This window comes from Chionomys nivalis, chromosome 4 (genome assembly GCF_950005125.1).
Source record: "Chionomys nivalis chromosome 4, mChiNiv1.1, whole genome shotgun sequence".
Classification (NCBI taxonomy): Eukaryota; Metazoa; Chordata; class Mammalia; order Rodentia; family Cricetidae; genus Chionomys; species Chionomys nivalis.
Window position 1 is genome coordinate 40,821,542 of NC_080089.1, and position 24,571 is coordinate 40,846,112.

A 24,571-nucleotide genomic window follows, 5' to 3' on the forward strand; every position below is an offset into this window, starting at 1 on the left:
AGATATATCCTGCACACCCCTTTGTGCCCCACCTACAGGCACACCCTAAATAACTCCTCTGTGCCCTGACTTACAGGCACACCCTGCAAAACTCCTCTGTGCCCTGCCTACAGGCACACCCTCCACACTCCCTCTGTGCCTGAGTACTATTCTAGAACCACTGGGAAGCCTGCCTTGACTCCCAGTCAGAGGGCACAGAACAACCCTGGCTGAGAAAATTTTATCATGGGTTTAAGAAGAAGAAGCTAGAAATGTGTGTTTCCTGACCCCAACCCAGGACATGATAACTTGCACAAAGGGAAATGGTGTGGTCCCTTCAGGTTCATGAAGCCCCATACATATCATTCTTCCGTGCTTGCACACAACCCACACACACCTTCCTGCAGACTTGAAACTACCCTGAGACCACTTACAATTCCTACAACAGTGTTGGTGCTAAGTAAATGGGTGTTGCTGAGTTGTTCAGGAATGGGTGACACTATTTTCAATTCATGGATAGAAAACTACAGATTTGGAGTGCTGGCTGTACCCAACCGCCAACACTACCCTATAGCAATTCTTCTGCCAGTGTCCGGAGGAGACTCCCCTCCAGCATCGGGGTCAGCTCAGAGGGTGGAAGCTTCCCCATTCACTTCACCTCTCTCTACACCATCTGCTCCCCAGTCACACAATCCCATGCCTTGCTTCATGCTCTGAGCAGAACCCATCTTCATCAGGGCAGGCTCCTTTATCTCCTTGTCACTTTGCTTCTTCCACTGAGCCAGTTTGTGTAGTTGTCAGTGGTTTCCATTTGTTTTAAGACAAGAGCTCTATATATCTCAGGCTGGACATTTAACCTACTATGTAGCCCAGGCTGGGTCAAAATCTTGATCCCCCTACCCCAACCAGGTGCTGGAATTACAGGTATACACCATCATACCAGTGCCATTAAACTTAAATTCAATCAGAGAGAGAATGTCTGTGCCCTTCCCTACACCTTGCTCACTGCATCACCAAACTTAAGAGCAGGCCTGGCACATCACCAAGGAGCACTCATTCAACAGCTAAGTAAATGAATCTTGTTCTCAACATTAAGAAAAATAAGTTTCAGGAAATCCCTTGCTGCATGTCCCATAGCTGGCAGGATGATGCATGAATCCAGGGCGCCTCTCAAGTCTGTGTCTCCTTCTCACAATGTCACTTAGCTCTCTGTGTCTCTCTACTTTGTTTTTTTTTTTTTTCCAATTAACCTGCATGTCACAACTCCATACTGCATCAAAACAAAGAGCTGCTGGGCCAGGATTCCTGCCAGACAGGGCACAGATAACTCTTCAACACAATACTCTGGGCAGTTTACACGCCCTTCATCACCCTCGTGTAACTGTGGCTCTACGAGGTGGAACAGGTTTCTGGGCAGCTAAGTAATAGATAGACATCAATAACGATAATGACAGAGTCATTGCTGCTTTAGGTAGTAATGGACTGTTATTGTTATGATGATTACAACATTATGAAATCGTCATCATTATTGTTATTCTATGATCCTCCTGCTAGCTAAAACACAAACTCTTCTGTATCTTAAATGGCACCTTGAACTTTGCATCCTCACATGGGTTCCTCTGAGATGACCCCTCTCATCTCTTCAGAGGTTCAGCAAGCTGAGGCCCTGGAAATCCTGGGAAATTTCCAGGGTTACATGACACACTGTTTTCTGTTTTAGTGTCAAATCTGGCTCAAAGCCCAGCTGCTCCCCCTGTTTGCTTAATGAAGAACACAGGAATACTCATACCTCGATCTTTTTAAAGCCAGCATCCACCCAGTACAGTAATTGGCTGAGGGGTTCAAAGGCCAAAGCCTCCACAGTCTCCAGGCCGGAATTGATGATCACCTCTTGCCCAGTGCTCCCATTCAAACAGAGACGCTGGGGGAGAGAAAGCAGCAATCAACACTGTGAACTGTGCAGTGGACTCAGGTCAGTCAGCCAGCCCCACAGCGAGTAACCCTGCCTTCGGCTAGCTGGTTTGCCAAGGGCGTGTGGTTTTATAGGAGGAAATGTGTAGGTACAGAAGCTGGGTTAGATAGGAGAATCTTTAAGACCTTGCTTTAAACATAGTGACAGGCAGAATCTAATTGTTTCTCTTACTGAATGCTAGTTTTATAAACACAGGTTACTAAACTATGGACTGTCTTAGAGTAATGACCTTTCTACAGAGACATAGGAATCTGCTGTTTTGAAAACAAATGAAAAACAGACCGCCACTACTTTCTAACTCTCCTGTCTCCTTTCACAATCTTTAACCCTTGCAAGGTTCTTACCATTGTTGAGACAATTATTCTCAGTGGTTTTCCCTAACCCCACCCCTCATAAAAAACAAAAAACAAAAAAACAAAACTTTATATTAGGTCAGGACTTTGGAACCAGGTAGAAAATGAGTCAATATGATACAGTTCTCTTTTTGCCTTTTTTTGAGCCTATGGCCTGCTTGCTGAATAAGATATCTACCACTGATATCTTTCATTTGGGGACGGAGAAATGGCTCAGCAATTTAAAGAGCTTCCTGCTCTTGTAGAAGGAAGCTCAGTTCTCAGCACTCACATGGCCACTAGCCAAGAGTCTATAACCATAGTTTCAGAGGGGACTTCTCCTGGCCTCCACTGGCACCAGGCATGCAATGGTGCACAGACTTACATGCAGACAAAACGCCCATACACATAAAGTAAAATTTAAAAAAAGAATCTTTAAAATGCATATATTTGAGTATATGGCCATGTGTCTGATCTATCAATGGATTTTTAATATCTATATTCTTCAGGGTGTATGTGTGGTGTGTGTTTGTGTGTGTTGTGGTTGTGGTAGTGTAGTTGTTTTATTTTTGTGATTCTAAAAATTGAACCTGGAGCCTTGTGTATACTAGGTAAACACTGATCTACTCCACTGTATCTCTTCTGAGTATCTGGGCTGAAGCCATCCCCCCTCTCCCCACCTGGCCTCCCTGCATGCCCAAGTGCTTCCTGGTTCTTGTGAGTTCAGGAGACCTGGAGAGGGTAGTAATGTGAACTAAGGAGAACTGGAGTGTCACTACACTTTGACTTGGAAGGGAAGACACTAAAGAGGAAGGTGGCAAGTGACAATCACACATCGCTGGCTCCAGAACCTTCCCAGCAGGAAATATGAGACCTTGGATGCAATTGGCGATACAGATTGGGGGCGTCCTTCATCATTCTTATGGGACATAGCCAGGCAGAGGAAGAAAATTACAACAGAAAACTACCATTTCCATAGCATCCCAGAAATGGGTTACTATGTGCAAACCTCTTGTGGCTCACCTACTTTAGCCTCGCTTGAAGCCTCTCAGGACTGGGCAGTCAGAAGCCACAGTCTCAAGACCTAACCAACAGCTGACAGACTCACCTGGATGGTGTCCAGAGCGAGGTCCGACCAATACAGGCAGTTGTGTTCATAGTCAAAGTCCAAGGCCACAGCCGCCCGCAGCCCTGAGAGAGGTAGCTGCTCTGTGGCTCCCGAGGCCAGGTCATAACGGTAGATGGACTTCCGCACAGCATAAAGGATGAACTCGTTCTCTTCTGCAGACACAAAGCAATCATGATAGCAAGGGATGCTGAAGACTGCCTGGCAGGCCTGACCAACTTCCTTCTCACACACAAATCCCAACCCCACAAGAGGAGATCAAGTGCAAGAGCTTAGGAATCTAGACTCAGGACACAGAACAACATCCCATTTCTGACCTAGTAAGTGCATTTCTTTATCTGTGGTTTGTTACACAGCGAAGACAAAAATCTATTTCAACATTCATATTTCCGAGCTCTGCCTAACAGTCTTCGGTCACACGCATCAGTGGTAAGTGACAGGCTATTCCATATCATATCGTCTGACAGCCCCACTGCACCATTATCTTGGTGACGACTTGGTAACATCTGAAGCCTTCTACCCAAGTGTCCCACCCAGTTTGTTCAGTCATATATACTATTCACAATGCCCTGTTGTGCTTTAGGCCGACCCGTTCCATTTCCCAAGCAATAATGCATTTGTTCTGGAATGATTACAAAATGTTCCACAGAGTAATTACAGAAGTTCTGCTTCTGCTCAGCAAATGTTTACACAATGTACTTACTACGTACCAGGCATTGTTGAGTCCTCCAAACCCCCGTGAGATTGAAGAATGAGTATGCATTCACTCATGACACACAGCTAGGAAGCAAGCTGTCTGGATTCAGAGTCTGTGTTTCTGCCTTTACACCATGCTGCTCTGAATGGTGTAGACCCTCATGACGATGCTTTCTTAAGGCTAATGGAGGGTCAATGTGCTTCAGAGTGTTACCTAATGTCACACAACTGTAACTTAAGACCTAATACTCTCTTTCTACTTAGAAGATAGCCCAGAAGGCACCAGGACCCTTTCACGGGAGCACAGAGCAATGGGCATCTCTGTCTACGGCACACACAGAATCCTGGGATAGCTGAACACAGAGAAGTGTCTGAGGTTGGAAAGACTAGGAAGGATGTGGAAGCCCGATGCCTGCCAGCCGTACTTCACCCTCAGCATCTCTTACACAGCTCCATCACCTGCTGTTCACCTGTATCCTTTACAGTACCTTGTGTAGCAATTAAATTTTAAAAGAACCCGGTCCAGAGATGCTGGGAAAAATGAAACACAAGGGCAAACCCCAGAGGAACTAGAAGGATGACACTCAGAAAAAGGGATGAGAAGCCTGGCCCATGTGGGTTCTCGAGCAAAACTAAAGTCAGTACTGAGATGCTGCTTGAGTCTGTGCCTGCTCATGTCATCTCTTCAAATAAACTAACAATAAAAATATCTCTAAAAACATTTAAAGCATCCACTGATGCCATGCTGTGTGTGGGACATGTGGGCCCAAGATGCGGACATGAATCCTTGATTACATGCTTGAATTGGCTGTCTCCCCCCGCCTGCCCACCCCGCTTTGTCTTTCTCTCATCCTGTCAATTCAATGAACTCATATACCCATATAACCACCTGCTTTATAAAAGCCTCAATATTGGGCTGGCAAGGTGGCTCTGCAGGTAAAGGTACTTGCTGTCAAGCCTAATGTGGTGTAGGAGGTCCTTCCGTCTATGTGTTGCTTTCATATGTGTTGAATAAAGAAGCTGCCTTGGCCTTTGGATAGGGCAGAACTTAGATAGGTGGAGTAGGCCAAACTGAATGCTGGGAAGATGGGCAGAATGGTAGACACCATGAAGTTCCTGCTTGAGACTGAAGCTGGTTAGAATCTTTCCCGGTAAGCCACAACCTCATGGTGCTACACAGATTATTAAAAATGGGTTGAATCAAGATTTGAGAGTTAGTCAATAAAGAGGCTAGAACTTATGGGCTAGGCAGTGTTTAAATGAATACAGTTTCTGTGTGGTTATTTCGGGTGTAAGCTAGCCAGGCGGGCGGGACAAAAAGCAGGCCCTCTCCTCCTCCCTTCAACACTTATGACCCATGTTCAATCCCCAGAGACCCACACAGTAGAAGAATAGAATCAACTCCTAAGAACTGGCCTCTGACCTCTACACATATACACAACCCTCCTTCTCACTGCACATACGCACAAATAAACGTGATTTTAAAATATCTTCAATATTGGTAACACATTGAAAATGAAAATCCACTAAGTAAGAGTGGGCAGAGCACTTGTTTAATATGTGGAGAGTCTTGGGCTAATCCCCAGCACTGCCCCCCAAAGTTTTAAATAATAGATTAGTCTATCTAAATCTTGAGTAAGGTAAGTCTGCCTCTTTTTCCTTATTCTCACTATGTTTCAAAAATACCCGAGGTACCACCTCATGGTAGCTAATGTCATTCATTCCAAGGCTGGGCACTGGAGAACGCAGATCACAGGATGAAAGCCACGTGGCCAGCAGTGAATTTTCTGCCCCACATCTCTCCCCAGCACCCAGCACCCTCCCTGCTCCTTTGGTTCTTCTAAGAACCCAGCACCCTTCCAGCACGGTCGAAGACCAGAAGACCTTGCTTAGGAGGCAGGCACGGAGCAGCACGCGATGCTTTCATGTGTGAGTCCTAACCTAGAAATGGAGCAGAGGCTTTGGCTGGTGCAGCCATGCATAAGCCCAGCCTAGGAAGATCCATTGTTACAGTAATCATAAAGAAGAAAAATTGCTGCATCTTAAAAATCCTTCCAGATGCCCACATTACCTCATCTTTGTAGACGTTATGGTTCCCATTAGGCCTACAAAATATCTTTTTTTTCCTCTGAGAACTTCCTTGCTTGCACTTCGGGAATGACCCATCCTAAAATGAGACTTTTCCATTTCATCCCCTGCTCCCTCCTCTTCTATTGGAAGAGAAAATAGCTTTCTTGCCAGTTCTGATGGCTTTAAACAAACAATTATGTCTCTTGCTGAATTATCCCTGGAAGTATTTATGACAAAAGGATGTACTCCAGGCCCTTAAGAGCAATCACTCAAACCCTCCTCACCCAAGCCCTCATCACTGCGGCTCGTGGAGGGAACATTTGAATATTATCTGTTCATTTGCAGGAATTCTGCTGAATTAGTGGTTCTTTTTACGTCTCCACAGTGAGGTATGTTAATTACTCGGGTAACGATAGGAGATTAAATTAAGGGCCTAATGAGCTTAGCATGAAAACACCCGGGCAAGCCGAAGAGCAGAAAGCTGGCAGCAGGCTGCCCTGTGTGGCCTGCCTGTGGAAGATGGAAGATGGTGTGTCTATGTCATGACTCTCTGGGTGCTCGTGGCACTTCCATCACAACAGCGTGCTGATGGAAGCCAGGGCCACTCACCTGCCCTCACTGACAAGCAGGAGCGTGATGAAGTCTCTGAGGAAGGAAGGAAGCCCTGATTGAATAAGACCTAGAAATAGTGAAGGAAGAAAAGAGGCCAAGCAATCCCTTTTTTATTTCTTGTGGTGTGTCTGTGTGTCTGTCTTTCTGTCTCCCTGTGTGTGTCTGTGTGTCCGTCTGTCTGTCTGTCTGTCTGTCTCTCTCTCTCTGTATGTATGTATGTGTGTGTATGTGTGTCTCTGTGTGTGTATGTATGTGTGTGTATGTGTGTCTCTGTGTGTGTATGTATGTGTGTGCGTGTATGTGCGTGTGGTGTGCATGCACATGTGTATGTGTGCCCAGCTGAAGATCACATGTCCCACTCCATCGCTCTCAGTCTGACTCCCTAAAGACAGACTCCCTCACTCAGGCTGGAGCCCAGCTGGCCTCCAGCAAGCCCAGCAAGCCTCCTGTTTCCCCCCATGCACAACACTGAGCTTACAAGCATGCACACAGTTGTGTCTAGCTTTTGTTTTGGGAACTTGAACTCAGGTCCTCATGCCTGCATAGCAAAGTGCTCTTGTCCACTAAGCTATGTCCAATCACCTTTTCAAGGAATCAAATTTTGCGCCTATATTACCAATAACTCACGTGACATCAGCACTAAACAGCTTAAAATGTGTTTGAAATACACTCATATCTTCATAACCTCTCCAAGAGGGTCTTTTCTATTAGTAGGCATAGTAACAATGGGAAATAGGACTAACACTTAAAGGCCATTTGTATCCTGGACCTTCAGGTCTGAATTTTACCAAAGTCAATTACTAGATATACGACCTTAGAAGCATCTTTCCCTCTGAACCTGCTTGCTTCCTCATACAGACACACATAAAATAGTTCTTTTTGGAGCCAAGGATCTCTGCATCACTGGGCTGTCGAGACAATTCAACTGCCAACACATGGACAAGTGAATTGAAATTCTAACAAAACTAAGATTTAGTATGAAATTAAGATAGACCACTTAGCTAGTTTAAAAGGAAACTCAGTCTCTTATATTCAACTTTGACAAACCGAGAGACACACCAAGGCCTGTGACTATATCCCAATTCCCAGTGTTCAACATACAACAGACACCAAGTAGACTAACCCCCCTCCCCCGAGCCTGACCTGTCACCAAATATTTCCCATTCTTCCAAGGTGGGAGACTACATGTGAGTTTCATGTGCCTAGCTTAGAGAAGGGGCTTCCATGATGCTTAAATTCTAAGAAAAGCCACATGCTTAGGTGGGTGAGACCAGAATGACCCAACCAGCACTCGAGAAGGCAAAACGAAGAGGCTGCCTGTCTTACCTGCCAGGGGACAGGGGACCAGCTCCCCTTCCAGCCGCGCTTCAACATCTCCTCCACTGCAAGTGTCCCCAGAAATCTTCCGATAGCTGTTACCCCCACCACCAAAGCGAGAAGTCAGAAACACAAAGGGTACACATGGGTCATGGAGGTAACCCCAATTGAGCAAATACTCCTGGTCAAAGTCAAAAGGATGGTTTTGATCACCCTGAATCAGTGTTCCTTGTAATTCTTTAGAGTGGCCAGATCCAGACAATCTAATACACTGCTTGGGGAAACACTTCAAAATATGTCTCTTCTATAAACTCCTCTGAAGATGTCTCCCCAGCTGAGGGTGACCTCAGCCCTGCAGAAAAGCTGGCAGGAGGTGTTTTCTCACTGGGAATAGGAGACTCTGCAGACGCCATTAATTTAAAAAGCTGTCCAACCACCTGCAGTCTGTAACTTGGGGTTTGAGAATAAATTCACCTAAAGGGTGCAGGCAGAGACACATGATCCTCCTAACTCCCTCCTTCCCCAGGCAGACCCTTGTAAGCCTGACTCAACCAACTGTGTGATACGTACCCTCTCGTTCTCCTGTATGTAGAACCCACTGGACAAGGCATAGGAGGACTGTAGGGCTTCCCAGAAAACTCGGGGTCTGGAACACAAACCTCTAAGGAGAGATCTTCACTGAGCTTGAAGCCAAAGTCACTGAAAAGGCAATTGGAGTTCATTTAGACCATAAATACATAGCCTTGGTACTTCAGAAACAACCCTGCAACATCTAATCTCCACCTAGTACTTATAATTCTATGGGCAATTCCACGGGTCCTTTAAAGAACCCCCACTTAGTTATACTAAGCTATATCTGCATAAAAAAGCTGTGTATCAGAGTCCCATCTGGAGAGTCACCGCTATATACCCTAAGCAGACAAAAAAAATGATGCAAGCCATCATGCCAAAGGAAAATCTCGTCTACATTCATCTGCCTATCCAGACTCAGGGCCTGTCTGTTCTTGGTTAGTTATAGCTCAGCTGGTACAGTGCCTGCTTAGCACGCACAAGGCCTTGGGTCCAATACCAGCACTAGGTGTGGAGTCAGTGAGTGGAGATGAGGTGGAAAAGGTGACAGGAGGAAGTGGAGGCCCTGCAGGCGGGGGACCTCATTTTGTAGGCAGGAGGAGCCTCAAAGGCCTTTGGGGAGAGTTGAGCTGAGCAGAGCTTAGCCGTAGTGGTTTCTGTTGTTGAGTACACAGTATACGGTCCCTTCTGTCAGGTGTGCCTAGAGCGTGGGCTTGCAGCGAGCTCGGAGCTTTTGTTTCAGGGGCAGTTGAGGCACTAACTGCGTTTTACCTTCGGCATCATTGTACTTGGCCGGCTAAAGCCAGAGCCCTCTGATAGGTGCTAGACCAGAGGCTGGAAGAGGGCCCTGTGGTAAATGCTTTAGGCTTTGCACGCCACTTGGTTCCAGGGGTGCTGCTACTCAGCTATGCCTCTGGGAGTGCTCACAGATGAAGGAAAGACGTCCTTGGTGAAGGGATCTGGTTGTGTTCCAGGAAACTCTGGTTTCATAAAAACAACCAACTAGATTTAGCCAAACACATATGGGTCTTGATAAAATATACACGCTGCCCCAGGTTTAAGCAGGCTCCAGGTGCTAGACCCTCCCTACCCCTTTGCATTCATTCCTATTTTAGCTTTCAACACGGGCACCACCTGCATCTGGAATCTGTAGGGTGTTTCGGAGCTGGCCTCCTCCAGAAGAGAAAGGTGACTGTACCAAGAAATAAAATTAAAACTAAGTAAAAAGTCCTTGAGGAAATCAAACAAAGCTTTGGCTTTCTTCCCTCCTGGTTGCTATTTTGCTTTTTGAAAAAGAAATATAAAAGTCCTCCCCCACAAAACAAGCAGAAGCTCAATCTCCTGGAAAAACTGGCTGGGCTGCTACAGGTCTGCTAGAACTTGTGTGGTACTTAATTCTGCTGAGTGCCGAGCCTTATTATAGGTCAGTAAACAAACTCTGACTATGAGGCCCTATAGAAATGACTGAAGCTTTGGGAAGCCACACCCCTACTGAACCACATGGCTGTAGAACTAGAAGACAACCTAAGTAAAAAGTGCCTCATGCCGTTCTTGACTCAGAAAGCATGCTCAGTGAATGTTATTCCCACCCTCGGAGAAAGAGAGCATGTTCTCCATCTTTTATCCTCACACTGCAGAGAAGATATGACCCAACTCAAAGCCCCACTCATGCAGGAGGAACAAACCACTCATAGTCCTCCCGGGTGCAGGAGCAGTTGGACACGACCACTGGCCGGTCAAAGTCTTCCCCGTTAAAGCATGTTGCGTGGGGAGTCCTCCTTTTGAAAACTGTCTTGTGTCCTAGCAAACACTCGTTTCCGCGCTCATCAGATGGGGACCACAGCTTGTAGTCGTTTTCCGTGCAGGGAACCCCTGAGAACAGAGAAGGGCAGAGCAAAGCATCAGATCCAGGCTGTGCAGGGTTTCCTGTCTCCCTACCCTCAACTCAGCCCTCCACTTCTCGTGTCTCTGTGGCCACCCAGCAAGGGCAGAAGTCAAAGTTGCCATCTCTAGTCACTGTGTGCTGAGGATGAGCAGTATCCCTGAGAATGAAGGCAAGACTGCTATAACAGCCATGAAGATGCGAGTCACATATGACACCATCCAAACTTCTGAATCATAAAATTTGAGACACGGGGGGAGGGGTGATTGCTGCTGTTTATTTTGGTTGATTTGTGCACTGTGTGTGTGTGTGTGTGCACGCACGCGCGCATGGGATTTAGGATTGTTTTAAATTTATTTACTGTGTGTATGTGTACCCTGGCATCAGAGGACAGTTCTGGAGTCAGCTCTCTCCTTCCACCTTTACATGGGCTCGCAGGGTTGCACTCAGGTCTCAGGGTTGCACAGCAAACACATTTACCTGCTGAATCATCTCACTGGCCCAGAGTTTTAGGTGGCTTGCTTGCATGTTATTAAAAAGAGGATCTATCTAGAGAATTTGGGTGAACCACAAACTCCTGATCCCCATGTCTCAACCTCCCCCAGTACTGGAATTCTGGCATCTACCAATACTTAGACAAATCTCTATTAGGACAGTTGGCAGCTCCTTTCATAAATCAGTGCCAGGGGTGAGTGGGGCAGGGGTGGGACTGAGCTCTCTCCTAGGGAAAAGGGACCCATTGGTAGGTGATGTCGGCATATCACTGACCCATCCTGTTTCCTCAGGATGAAGGCACATCTGAGTATGGGCTGAGGGCACTGAAGGATGCATTTGCCCTACTTCATGGTACAGGATCTTTATGCAGAGAGACTGGGAAATGACAAGATAACTTCACACTTATTCCACCAGCCCACAACCATTTAAAATGTCAGTTAGTGTGCCTATGGGAATTCTATGCTTATGTCTAGATTGGTGCCTTGGATCTTTTTTATGTGTGTCAGATTAAATACTACCCGAAGCTGATGCATACCTGTCAACACATTGCCATTCCAATTAGCAAAGAGTTATTAAAAACCCTGCCGTCTGTGAGGCAACAAAGAAACTTGGGAGGTGAAATAAAAATAAGCACAGGAAAAGTCCGTATTTTGCAGAGCCTCACAACTAGGTGATGGAACATGGAACATAATTACAGGCACGGCCATATAATTCAAGATGTGAGGGACACACTTATTTCGGAGCACAGAGAAGAAAGACACCAGGTGCTAGATCCGGAGGTTGAGGTTGAAAGGGTGGCAATAAGAAGACACGGGGGGCATTCTGGACGGCTAGAGTAATGTTAGCTAAGGGGAAGTGAGGGAGGGCAGAGGTCGATGCGGCCATATGAGCGAGCACTCAAGAGTCCATCAGGCCTCCCTGCTTAAGGATCTCAAGGGCACCAACAGAGCATATCTAGACTCCAGACAGCCTTCGAATGGCCCTGAATCGGTGCTATTTTTGGATCATGAATGTTCCTGAAGATCCAGGTGTTAGTCCCTGGCCCATGGCACTGTGGGTAAGTGGTGGGACTTTCAGGAAATGAGGGCTAGAGGAGTAAGGTCATTAGGGGTTTGATCTTAACAAACGCGCTGGCATCCCACCCACTTCCTCCTCTTCTCTCTCTTTCTTTGCTTCCTGGAAACCAAAGGATAAGCAGACTTCTTCCGTCGTAGCTCCCCTAGTACAGCCCAACATGAACAGGAACTATGAACCAAAACCAGGAGCCAAAATAAAATAATGTTTTCCGCCCTTTCCCTGATGGAGAGCTAACACAAACATACCACTGAATAGGTCCATCTAACCTTTCCTCCATACATCCATCCACACTTTTAACAGATATATATCTAGACATACTACATGCCAGGTACTGTGCAAGGAAGCCAAGGCACCAAGAATATAAAGAGTCCACTAAAAACTGAGTAAAGCAGAAATCACCTGTGCCCTGGGTCTTTCACTCATTCACTTGGGCGGATCTCACCTAGTGAATCACAAACTGAGGATACTGTATCTAAGCTGGGGGCAATGACTTACCCAAGGCATCGGTGGCATTGACCTGCAGGATGAGCCAGCTGTGGACATTCTCCTTATTTGATCCAAAGATGGTGAAGACGGTACTCTTCTCACCGGGTTCTGTAAGAAGTCCATACACAAACACAGGCTTCTCGGAGAAGACGAATGTCTTCCACGTCTCCCCTTCGTTCGTGCTATACCTGCCCAATGTGAGCAAAAGGAGCCTTGAGGTTACAGGTCCTAGAAGGCAGGCCTCAGTTTCCACACACATCATTAGTGGTCATAACCAGTACTCCGTTAAGAGGAAACGACCACCCGGTCATGACAGAGAAAGAGCAATTTTATGATGGTGCCAGAAAAGCAAGGGAACGTTAGGGACAAATCCTGTCACCTGGAAAGAATACAAGAACTGGGGTGTCACACAGTGCTAGGTTCAGCCTCCAACATCCCCCCAAAAGACACAGGAGCTAGCTGACAGGACTATGAACAGCAAGATTTAGGGAAATTTTAACACAGAAGAGAAGGATGATGGTAACGTGACAGTGAATAAAGGGAGGACATGGGGAGGGAGGAAGGGAGAGAGAGAGAGAGAGAGAGAGAGAGAGAGAGAGAGAGAGAGAGAGAGAGAAGAGGGAAGTGAAAGAGGGGAAAAGGAAGGGAAGGAGGGAAAAAGAGGAAGAAAGTTATTTTTTCTTATACTGGAAGTCACCTAATATCACTAAAAAGTAATACTAAAAACAAACAGTAGAAAGTAATGTTACTAAAAAGTAATAATAGTGTTATCCTTCTGTAATTGTCACTGTGAGAATCAAATCAGATAAGGATCATCATCAGATGCCAAAATGGCCATGTGAAATTTCAGGGCACTAGAATGCCCACGTGGTCTAAAGATATCAACCCACAAACTAACCATTCACTGCTGGGGGAAAGCCAACTTTACGCAGGGCGATGAGCCACCCCCTCCCTTTCCTACACTTGCTCCACACCAGCAGTGGGGCAATCAGACACCACAAGCTCCTTATTCACCACAACCTTTCAGCACCATTCAACACAACTGGACAGATGTAGGGTGTGGGACAGCGTTGACGACAACTGCTTCTATATACTTAGATACACATGCATGAGGGATGCAGAGACGTCTCAGTGGTAAAGCCGTTGACATGCAAATATAAAGACCTGAGTTCAGATCCCCCAAACTCACGGAAAGCGGAACACAGTCGCATGCATCTGTAATTCCAGCACTCCTACAGCAGCCTGGGAGGTAGAGACAAGAGAACCCCAGGAAGCTCGTGGGCCAGCAAACCTAACAAACAACAAGGTGACCCTGCTTCTAACAAGGTGAAAGGTGAGGACCAACTCCAGTGGTTGTCTTCTGACCTCCACACATGCTGTGACCTCCACACATGCACCACTTATACACGATTACCTGAGCACGCCCGTGCGTGTGCGCACACACACACACACACACACACAGAGAGATTAATTTTTTCCAATGTTATCAAAGCCAAGCAAATAAAATAGCTAGCGGAGGGCTTGTCATAGCGAAATGTGTAAATCCAACGCAGGGCACAGTTCTGCAATGACTGAACCCTGAAGGCATCACCATTAGCAACACCAGACAACTGAGCAAATAGCCACCGAGAGATATTCAGTCCATCTTAGATTTTCAAACGTAATCAAAGAGGAAAAGGCCTTTACTTATTGGGGACGCATGTTTATGTGCCCAGTGAGCCATGAAAGGGCAGGAGTCTGCAACCGTTCTTGAAACAACTTGAGCTCAAAGGAGAAAATGGAGAAGACAGATAAATACACAGGTGGAGGAAGGTAAGCGAGCTGGCGCCTTAGCAAAGACCACCAGAGTGTTCTTTACATTGCTCCCAGCTTTCCTGTCTGTGTTCGTAAGAATTAAAAAGGGCAGTGGGAAAACTGGCGCTAGGGCAGAAAAAGACAAGTCCACGACTTCAGAATTTAAAAAAAAAAAAAACCCGTGAGCGATCGCACCAGCTTTTAAGTGGTCTCCCAGAGGATAGGGCATCATCCAGGGCCCCCGTAGTATGAGCGGTGAGAATCGCTGCATTCGAGTTTTCTCGAGAACCCAGGGGCTACCAGGTTTCCACAAAATTCTAATCACACACAAACCTTTTTCTTTCACTTTTCCTAGAATTTAGGGACTTTTCATTTTACTCCCTCGGGACTCAGCAATTTGACACGAATTTCTTCCCCACACAAGCTCACTCAATCCCAACACTTCCTCTCATACTGAGATTTGTGAACTCATCTCTACACCTGAAGGGTAAACTAAGCGATGGGGTCTGCAGCCCCCAGGTCACTGGGGGACTAAGTGCGCCCCAACCTGCACAGGTCATACCTGAGAGTAAATTCTCATCCAAATGTCATGACTGAAGTTTAAGTGAGGTTTAATCAGGTATGGTTAACCCATTCCATCCCTTGGCTTTTGTTCTTTTTCTAACGTTAAGAAGATGCAGGTTCAGTATCACACCTAAAGCCACCTTCGGAGTTGGTCCATTAATCAGGCATGCTTGGAGTCGTCCATCTGTTCAATGATGACATAGGAAGCCATGTATTTTAACATGGTCAAGTTAATTTCATTTAAGAGATCCTCCAACCAAAGATGATCCTGAGAAATGAATCATTTCCTTATAGATCCCCAGAAGATGCAGAAAGTAAGTCATTAAAGGAGACAAACCGGCAGGTGTGTGGCCAAGCACAGCCTCATTTAGAACATGGCAATTTTCAGGATGTTGAAGAAAGGGTTGTGATCTAACAACAGCAACAGCTAAGGGAACATCTAGGTCACATTGATCCCAGCATTTTGCTACCAAAGAGAGGTAGTGAAATTAAATTTCACTTACTCATGAAATTAAAATGACAACAGACAGGAAAAAAAAAATCACAGATCTCTTTTTCTTTTCTTTACTCTCTCTCTCTCTCTCTCTCTCTCTCTCTCTCTCTCTCTCTCTCTCTGCATATGTGTGTGTGTGTGTGTGTATACACACTCATGTATGTGTGGAAGCAAGTGGTCAACTTGACATTGTCCTGTGTCTCCATCACTCTTCACCTTATTTTTGGACCGGAGACACTGACTTACTGACCCTGGCACTCACCAATTGGCTAGCCTAGCTGGCTAATAAGATCTTCCTCTATCTCTGCCCTGCTCCAAAGGGCTGAAGTTACAGGTGTGCACCACTATGCCTGCCATTTTACATGGATGCTGGGGATCCAAATCTAGGTCCTCGTACTTGAACAACAATCGCTTTATCCATTGATTCATCTCCCAACCCCCATCTTTACACTTTTAAGTCATAGATGATGATCCTGTGTCTTGATCCTTATTCTGCTTAGTGATGAAGAATACAAATTGCTTAGAAAAAAATTGGCACATGGCTAAAAACTCCCAAGACAATAGAAACATCATATATACATCAATACAAAATAAAACATGTAACTACAGACTTTAAAGGGGAGAAGCAAAGGTAATTACTAAACATGATATTATCATGTGGCTGACAAAAAGAGCTATATATTTTCTGAATATGTTCAGTCAAGATAGGGAGAGACATATCGTCTAGATCAAAAGATTTAAGAGAAGATTTAACAGAAGTCAGCTTCCTAGAAGTTCACTTCTGCCCTGACTCTCGATAGCTAGAAGTTTATCTGAAGAGAAATCAGATAGTTTAAGTTCAAGAGTCAGGACTCATAATTCAAATTACCAAAATAACAAGTAGACTATTGTCAGTGGGCTTGAAGGTCAGTGGGCTGGTAGGACAATGAGGGGGGTAGCGGAGTCAATGGGCATGAAGGGCAGTGGGCAGGCTGGAAAGCTAGTAACTTCTGTAGAGGATTATAAAGGAACAAGATCACTGTCCTCGTGGCCAATAGTATAGAGAATAAAGATTTCACAAAGAATTTGTATTTCACTTTTGTCCTTATTGCCGAATGGTTTTCAAGCTGAGCAAGGGGAAATTAAAGGCATAAAACAAACACCTCCTAGGGAACAAGAGGAAATAAAGACAAAATGATCAGAGTCCTTTTCAGTAATTTCTCCAAGAGTCAGGCAGAACAGATCCTAAAGACTGGAGACCAACAGTCACTTTGTTTACCTAAAGTAGAGAAGGAAGTTGAGAATGGTTACAAAAGCACTCACGTAGGTAACCGGAAGCCACAGCTGAAACTCAAATGGTTTCTTGTCACAACAAGCTAACCCACTTCCTTTCGTCCTGACTATTCTTGATTTGAGCAAAAGGGTTGTGTTAGGTACTTATCTTGTTGCTATGATAAAACACCAGGCAGAAGCACCTTAAGACTGGGTTTGTTTAGTCTCACAGTTTGACTGTGAGGTCAAAACATCACCGAAGTGAGGTCGAGATGGCAGAATCTTGGGCACCTGGTCACCTTGCACCAACGTGCAGCAATGAGTGTGTGTGTCAGCTCCCTTTCTCCTTTTCATTCAGTCCAAGACTCTAGCCGATGAACTGGTACCAGCCACATCAATTAACCTAATTGAGGTAATCCCTCTTACATGCTCAGAGATTTGTTTCCATGGTGATTCCAAATTCCGTCAAGTTGATAATCAAAACCAACCAACAAGGATAATGATGTGAGAACAATTTTTTTAAGGAGATCTTTGTGGACCACACAGATAACATTCATTTGTTGCTGGTGAAATAATGTGAAGTGGGCTGATATATATTTTATCACAAAACAAAATTAGATTTAAGTTTCTCATACAGCTCCATGCTCTGGTCAGCAATTTAGACAGCAAACTTGAATGTGACTGTACAAGCAAAGGGTATCAGACCAATTGTAGAAATATTTTTTTAATTCTAAAATTAAATTGAAATGCTTTCAGGCATCTAAAGAATAAGCAAAATCAAGAAAATTAGATTCCACATGAAGTTTCCAATACTTACTTGCTCGAATTTCAGATAGAAGACACTGGACATCTGTCCTTTAGTAAAATCGATCAGAAAAATGAAATGCTGGGCCGGGGATGAGTCAGCAGTTAACACTCGTACCATCGAAGCAAGAGGACGAGCGTTTAGATCCCCAGAATCCACGTAAATGCCATGTAGGCAGGGTGTCCCTCCTGCAATCCTAATCTCAGAATGCAGCCCTGGGGCAAAACAGCTAAGGAGATAAGCTATATGGACAAGCTCTGAGTTAGACTGGGAGACCTTGCCTCACAGACCTAGGGAGAAGCATAATCAAGGAAAATTCTTAATATTGACCTTGAGCCATCACACGCACATGCACACAGGTTCACACACACCTACACACAAACACACTTCACATGTGTGAACACACATATATTATAAAAAATGAATAGATGTAACTCAAAAACTAGGTGATAATAAACCAGCAATTGCATTTAGTAGGCAGGAGGAAAGGAGCGGAGAGCTGATGGGAGGGTACGTGCATTGGCACCTTTTGGGTGAGTCACTAAGAAACAATTAAGATCCAAAGTACTGTTGTATAAAGAAGGATTCCCAATAAATAAAAAGATTAGTAGGAGCCAGCAGTTTTAAAGTGCCAGGAGTATTAGTGCACATCTGCCATCTTAGCACTGGAGAGGCTGAGGCAGGAGGATCTCAAGTTGGAGGACAGCCTGCATTACACATTAAGAAACTGAAATCCAAAAGGAAAAAAAGGAAAAAAATGGAAATTTGGTCTAAAGGTTTTCAATTGTAGAAAGTGTTCAGAATCAGTAGGTATTAATGCTCCAGCAAGTTTCACACTGTGGCGCATCTTAATGTAAGGATATCATAACGTAGTGTGAGGTAAAAGTCTATGTGACGATTCGGGGTCCAACAGCAGACAAGGAAAACAAATAGGGTACTTTCCATAGGATGAAAGATATTCAGGATTATAAGAATAGGGTCCTCAAATGTCTGAATGGTTTTCAGATAAAAGGAAGTGTCTGCCGTATAATTGCAGGGAACAGAACCCAAACCTATGGGATGGAACTTGGAGTGCAGAGAACTCTGACTTTCTCCTACCACAGAGCTACGCTCACAAATGAATACATGAACACAGGAACAAACGGATGAGTGAGTGAGCGAAGGAATGAGCCACATTGTCCCAGAAGAAAATGGCAAGTTTCCCATTGTCACAGTTGCTCAAAGACTGGAAGATTCTCCACCCCAGGTGACAGACGGCAGAACCACATGACACAGCACAATGAGATCACTTCTGGACTCAACCTTGGGACTTGGAACAGCCACCCAGTTCACTCTGACCAACTCTGCCTTCATGGCATGGCCCTGCCCTCTCCTTCCATGCCTCCACTTTCTGTGAGTGGTGGAATGACCTTCTGGTTAGCCAGAGAGAACATCCTTTCCATGCAGGACTCGTCATCTTCCCTGAAATACATTTATCCTCCCTCATTACTCATTAAGCCATGTCATTCCCCCACTTAAAGTCCTCAAAAGCAAAGTTTTAGTCTTACCCAACATAAATCCCTCAAGCTACAATTCCAACCTACAGGGCGAGATATGCCCACTGGTGCAGTAACAGCGTGACTCTTAGAAGAGTAGCCAATAGCTCTCGGATTAGGTGACTCTTAGAAGAGTACCCAATTGCTCTCGGATTAGGTATTAGGCCGCTTCCACAAGAGGGGATTCCTGCCTGGCACTACAAATATGGCCAAATACCTATGACTAGGAAGTCAAAGACCCTAGGGGGAAGCCAACTATTGTTTTCTTGTTAAATGAACATGACGTCAAACTGCTTTATAAATATTGATGCTTACATCCATAAGTTAGTGCTGCTTGCTCAGTCTTGGGCAGAGAAGCTTCTCTTTGCTGTGGGCAACACTCAATACAGTAACTAGTAAGTAGTCAAAGTACTCAGAGTCCCCAGCCCTACACAGAACATCTCTATCACCCCCTCTGAGGCCCAGGGAACACCACCAAAGAAGGAAGACTGTCGGAGCCAGAGGTAATGACGCTGCTGAGAGATGCTACCCTCTAGACATATGCGGGCATTTCACTTGAACTCCCAACTGCTGTGGCTGCCCTCACAAGAACGGACCCATCAGCATCTCATCACAACTGAGGGAGGGATTAGGGAGGCCCCACCCCTCCTGAAGGAGCTATTAGCAGCTTGAAGAAGGGTGGTGTCATTTTTGTCTTCAGTGATATTGTCACTAGTAAGACACCCATTCTCTAGCAGAAAACCCCCACACCTGTGAGCATGGCATATAATTTATTATTATAAATTAATAAACTTTAATTGAATTCAGAAACAAAAGGACATGGAACTAGGAGAGTAGTTTGTTAGAAAGACCAGTTCAGTGTGAGTAGGAAGGGGTGAGAATGTAACAGGGGGTAAAAATGGCCAAGCGTCATTACATATGTGTGTGTGTACATATATATGAAACTGTCAAAGAAAAATAACAACAATAAAGACTTTATTTTAAAAATATCTGTTCACTGAGAGTCAGGAAAGGGCCCAAGGGACTGGTGCTTGCCTAATGCTCACCTCAAACCCCATTTCTCATCACTCCACTCCCAGCACATAGTGTGACCACACAGAGGCCACAGGGACCACAGATTCACATGACCACATTTGCTCAAACTAAGTCTCTTTCTCTCTCCTTCTCCCTCCCTCTTTCTTAATGTGAATGTGTATACCACCACCCCTGCAACCCTCACCAAAGCTAGATGAGGGCATCAGAGCCCCTGGAGCTGAAGTTCTAGGCAGGTCCTCTGGAAGCACAACAAGTGCTCTTGACTGCTGAGCCATTCCCCCAGCCCCACAAGCTCTTCCTAACACTGGGACTGCATACCGACCTCACTTTTTAGCTCACCTCGAGTTTCACTTCCTGTGAGAAGCCTTTCCCACCCTCCCTGATGGATCTGCCTTACTCCAGCTCCACCTAGGGCCTGCATTAGACCTCACACCTTACCCTGTGTTCACAGGACCAGATCTGAGTGTCATCTAGGCTGCAGTTCATCGACCATAAACCTCCACCCACTTACCTGTCCCTGCACCTCAGACCTCTTCTACCACCAGGAAGAAGAATAATCAACATTTGTTGCAGGAAATTAAACAACCTAAACTGAATTTTCTTTTCTTTTCTTTTTAAGCTTGCCTCAGCTTTGTAACAACTAAAAAGTGGTATAGACACCTGTTACACAGGCCTCAGGGAGCAGAGGAAACGGCACAAGATGAGAATGAGGTGGGGACAGCTCCCTGTAGCTGCACCATCCTGGCACTGTAGCCAATGGTTTAGAAGCTGTGGAAGAAGCCACTACAGCTTCCTACACTCTAGCCATGAGGCTGCCTCCAGAACACAGGTCCAGAAAAGACAGCTACATGGCTGCATGCAGCATCTGCAGAGGCTTGGGGTTTTCCCAGAGGGAAGCCCTGTGAAACTGGAGATCACCTTACAGAAAAAATGCTTTGGGGCAAGTCCAAAATATTAACAACTATCAACATCTCATCAATCTGACAGGCAAACTGCCAAGGAGAAACAGAAACTGATCTCATCCCCTGGGATCCCGCTGACCAACTTGTGCAGGGATCTCTTCCGGTTGGGGTACAAAACCCAACAGCCTGTCCTCTGAATGGTGTTGAGCATCCTTAAAAAATGGAAACCGCTCCTCGGTATCTTCCAGGCAGGTTCCTGGGGAAGCACGCCGAACAGATGCGTAAGTGAACCCCAGCCCCTGGGCTCTTCTTTGCTCACTCAGACAAGCAGACACAAAAGCCAACCAAAGTGATCCACTCCTTGTTCTCCACTTCAATTAACACCAACAAAAGTAAAGGTCTCAACGGAGAAGCAAGGCAGAAGGCAAACAGAGGAATCTCAGTTATTGCGCTAAGCAGAGGAAGAATGCCACGGAAATAGAAAATGAACCACCCAGGGGTGGGGCAGCAAATACCTACAAAGCTGTCTTTCTGTCTTTAACCAATGCTCCCATCTCCACTACCTCTGCCTTCTGACTAGAATTCCAGACTCTGCTCTATTACATCTAAAGGGTAAAATGTTTAAAGGTGAGGGACCACATCCTTTAGATACATGGTGCTCCTCCTCCCAGGCTCTCTCTCCAGCCGACTCAGACTTCCTCCCATGGGCACAGGCAGATCCTGAACCAGGCCCCGCTTGCCTCCCCACCACTGGTGTCTAGCACAACATCTGGCTCACTGTATATGTTCAACAAATGTTTGTGTAATTGACCTGAAATGATTCCTAGCAGAAATCTGTTCATGTTCCAGTGTGGGTGCTAACTCCCACCAATCATCCCATGTCCTCCTGAGGAAGATAAGGAGGGTAGATTGACTCTTCTCTCTGGCTGCCAGGCTTCACACATCCAGGAAGCCCCCATCCCCGCCGCTCAGGGGTTGTCATTTACAAAGAACACAACAGTAGCCATCTCCCTTGGAGCTGTGCAAATAGCACCCTACCCAGATTCCTTCCTGTTTTACAAATCAGTGTTTAAAAAAAGGAAAGAAAAAAAAAGCAATCTCAGATGCTCAAGTATGCATGACCTATTTATTGATCGATCAAATATTTGCTAAGTGCCCACCAACTTGCCCACACTGGGAATACAGGCCTCCAAAAGTCTTACTAATGAGCTGAAGAATCCAGGCATGTAGTGAAAAGGAACTAAAATACACAGAAAGTCAGAACACAAGCAATCCAAATTAACAGGACAGCCTAGAAATTCTGAGGCTCAAAGGACAGAGAGGTTGCTATGGCTGGGGAGCTTAGACTGAGCAGAGGCCTAGTGCTCTAAGCCAGTTTGTCAGCATGGATGGGATGACTTGGTGACCTAATGATGGAGTCCATCTCTGAGAGGTGACCAGATCATGAGGGCTCTGTCTTTAATCCCTTGGGGGGCTCACACCATGATGGCACTATAGGGTGGTGGTAGGAAGTACGGAGTAGAGCTTAGCTGGAGGAAAGAGGTCCCCAGGGCATGCCCTGGAAAGCTACACCTGGTCAGCCTGCCCTTCCTGCTGGGTAGCTCTGCTCAGCCATGTGCTCCCTGACATGCTGATCCTGCTTCACCTCCCAAAGGCAAGGGAGCAGCCAAGTGGGACACTGAACCCAAAAACAAACTCTTCCTTCTGCGCCTTGTTTCTTTGGGGTATTCTCCATAACAACCCAAAGCCTAGCACGCAGCCCCACTCACGTCCGCCCAGCACACGGAGTCACTGCTGTCTTTGGAGGCTCTAGACTAACTTCACCATTGTCCCCTGCTTTTCAGAACAGCAGGAGGAGCAAATGCCTCTGAGAACAACACATGCAGTCAATGCCATGTGGCTACACAGATCCCGGCCAAGCTCAGGCTGGTACTCAGGACACATGTACCTGTCAAGAGGAGGCCAGCCCATATTTTCCTGTTTGCATATGCTTTATTTGAACCATGCTTTGCAGATGCTTCCAAATGACCTGTGCAAATAGAAAGACACTATTGTGTCCACGATGCCCACCATCCACAAACCGCAAAGCCATTATGAAACGCCTGGGGAGGGCCTGATGGCTCTCTGTCAGCAGGTTTATTTTTCTGGCCATGTTTTGCTGCAGCTAGTGCGGAATGACACTGCGTTCCCTGGGCACATATGCACCGACAGATGGTGTAAGAGGACTAAAATCACACAAGCTCCTTCAGAGGAGCCAGCTCGGAATGCTAATGGAATCTGTGGAGAAGTTAAACAAGGAAAATTGAGAACCGACTCCAAGATCTGAAAATTAAAATGGTGCAAAGAATGCAGTCTCTGCCCAGGAAACCAAGGCCTGGCCCCATGTGCCTTCCTCACATAGCATGTTTTCACCTCCCTACAGCAATCACCTCCTCGCCTATCTTACGGCTAGAGGGTGAAATGTTTGCGGGGGTGGGGAGACCACAACATCCTGTTCGTCTTCAGATGCACAGTACCTGGCATAACTATCACTTGCTCCGTGTGTGAGGTGTGAGTTAAATGACTAGACACACAAACACCAGCAGATACGTGGGATGCCTGCTCTGTGGACGTCATCCTCTGAGCAAAAGCTCCCTGAAAATGGATGCGGAGCATCATATACAAGCAGAGCACGCCTTAACTCTAGGCTCTAGAGCAGTGGTTCTCAACCTTCCTACGCTGTGACCCTTTAATACAGTTCCTCAAGTTGTGGTGACCCCCAACCATAAAATTATTTTGTTGTTACATCATAGCTGTAATGCTGCTACTGTTATGAATCATAATATAAAATTCTGGGTTTTCTTTTTCTGATGGTCTTAGGTGACCCCTGTGAGAGGGTCATTTGATTCCCCGCAAGGGGGTCCTGACCCACATTTTGAGAAGCGCTGCCCTGGAGAAACAGCTGCCCCATGCCACTGAAGGCCAAGAACAGCCAAGAGGAAAACCAAGACCCAGAGCTCTGCTTCTCTCTGACTCTTGAAGGTTCAGTACATGTCCACTAAAACACAGGGGACACCATCTGTCAAAATCTCCTTTTCCAAGCACCCACGTCTTGCTCCTGGCCAGTTCTAAAAGGAGCAAAAGCAAGAGAAGCCTGCTTCCTTCCACTGCACGATGTGATTACAGAGACCCACTCTGCCTCCTGCAATCATCTAGCTAAGGGTTCAGGTAGAAAACAAGCAGAAATGAGGGCCAGTCTGTTCGTTCCAATGGTAGCTCTGGTTCAATAGCTTCGTGAAAGCAGGCAAAGAAATGATCCGGGGTAAAATCAAGCCTTACTGGGGGAGAAACTACAAACTCCTGACACTTTGTTTTCTTCTTAGCCATCATTCAAGGCCAACTATCCATAAGACTCTATCATTCGCTAATGGTTACTACCCCTGCAGAGCCTCAGTTTCCCCATCTGTAAGCAGTTAACCCCTAATATCCCTTCCAGTTCCATCTACCACAGGCCCCAAGATTAAATGTAGCCCAGCAGAAGTCATCTGGATACCAAGTGATATGCTTTCTGCATTTATTATTCTCCTTACGACTGCTTA

The 24,571-nt window shown here is 45.8% G+C and overlaps 1 protein-coding gene across 1 annotated transcript in view; it reads right to left on the reverse strand.

Annotated features, from left to right (window-relative positions):
• The window catches only part of Sorl1 (sortilin related receptor 1), a 161,657-nt gene that overhangs the window by 69,801 nt on the left and 67,285 nt on the right, over nt 1-24,571 (reverse strand). Inside the window, exons 13-18 of the mRNA XM_057768142.1 lie at nt 12,624-12,802; nt 10,360-10,546; nt 8,675-8,803; nt 8,114-8,199; nt 3,392-3,564; nt 1,769-1,900 (exon numbers count right to left, since the gene is read on the reverse strand). Of these exons, the coding sequence (XP_057624125.1) occupies nt 1,769-1,900; nt 3,392-3,564; nt 8,114-8,199; nt 8,675-8,803; nt 10,360-10,546; nt 12,624-12,802 (886 nt within the window). The remainder of the gene's footprint in view (nt 1-1,768; nt 1,901-3,391; nt 3,565-8,113; nt 8,200-8,674; nt 8,804-10,359; nt 10,547-12,623; nt 12,803-24,571) is intronic.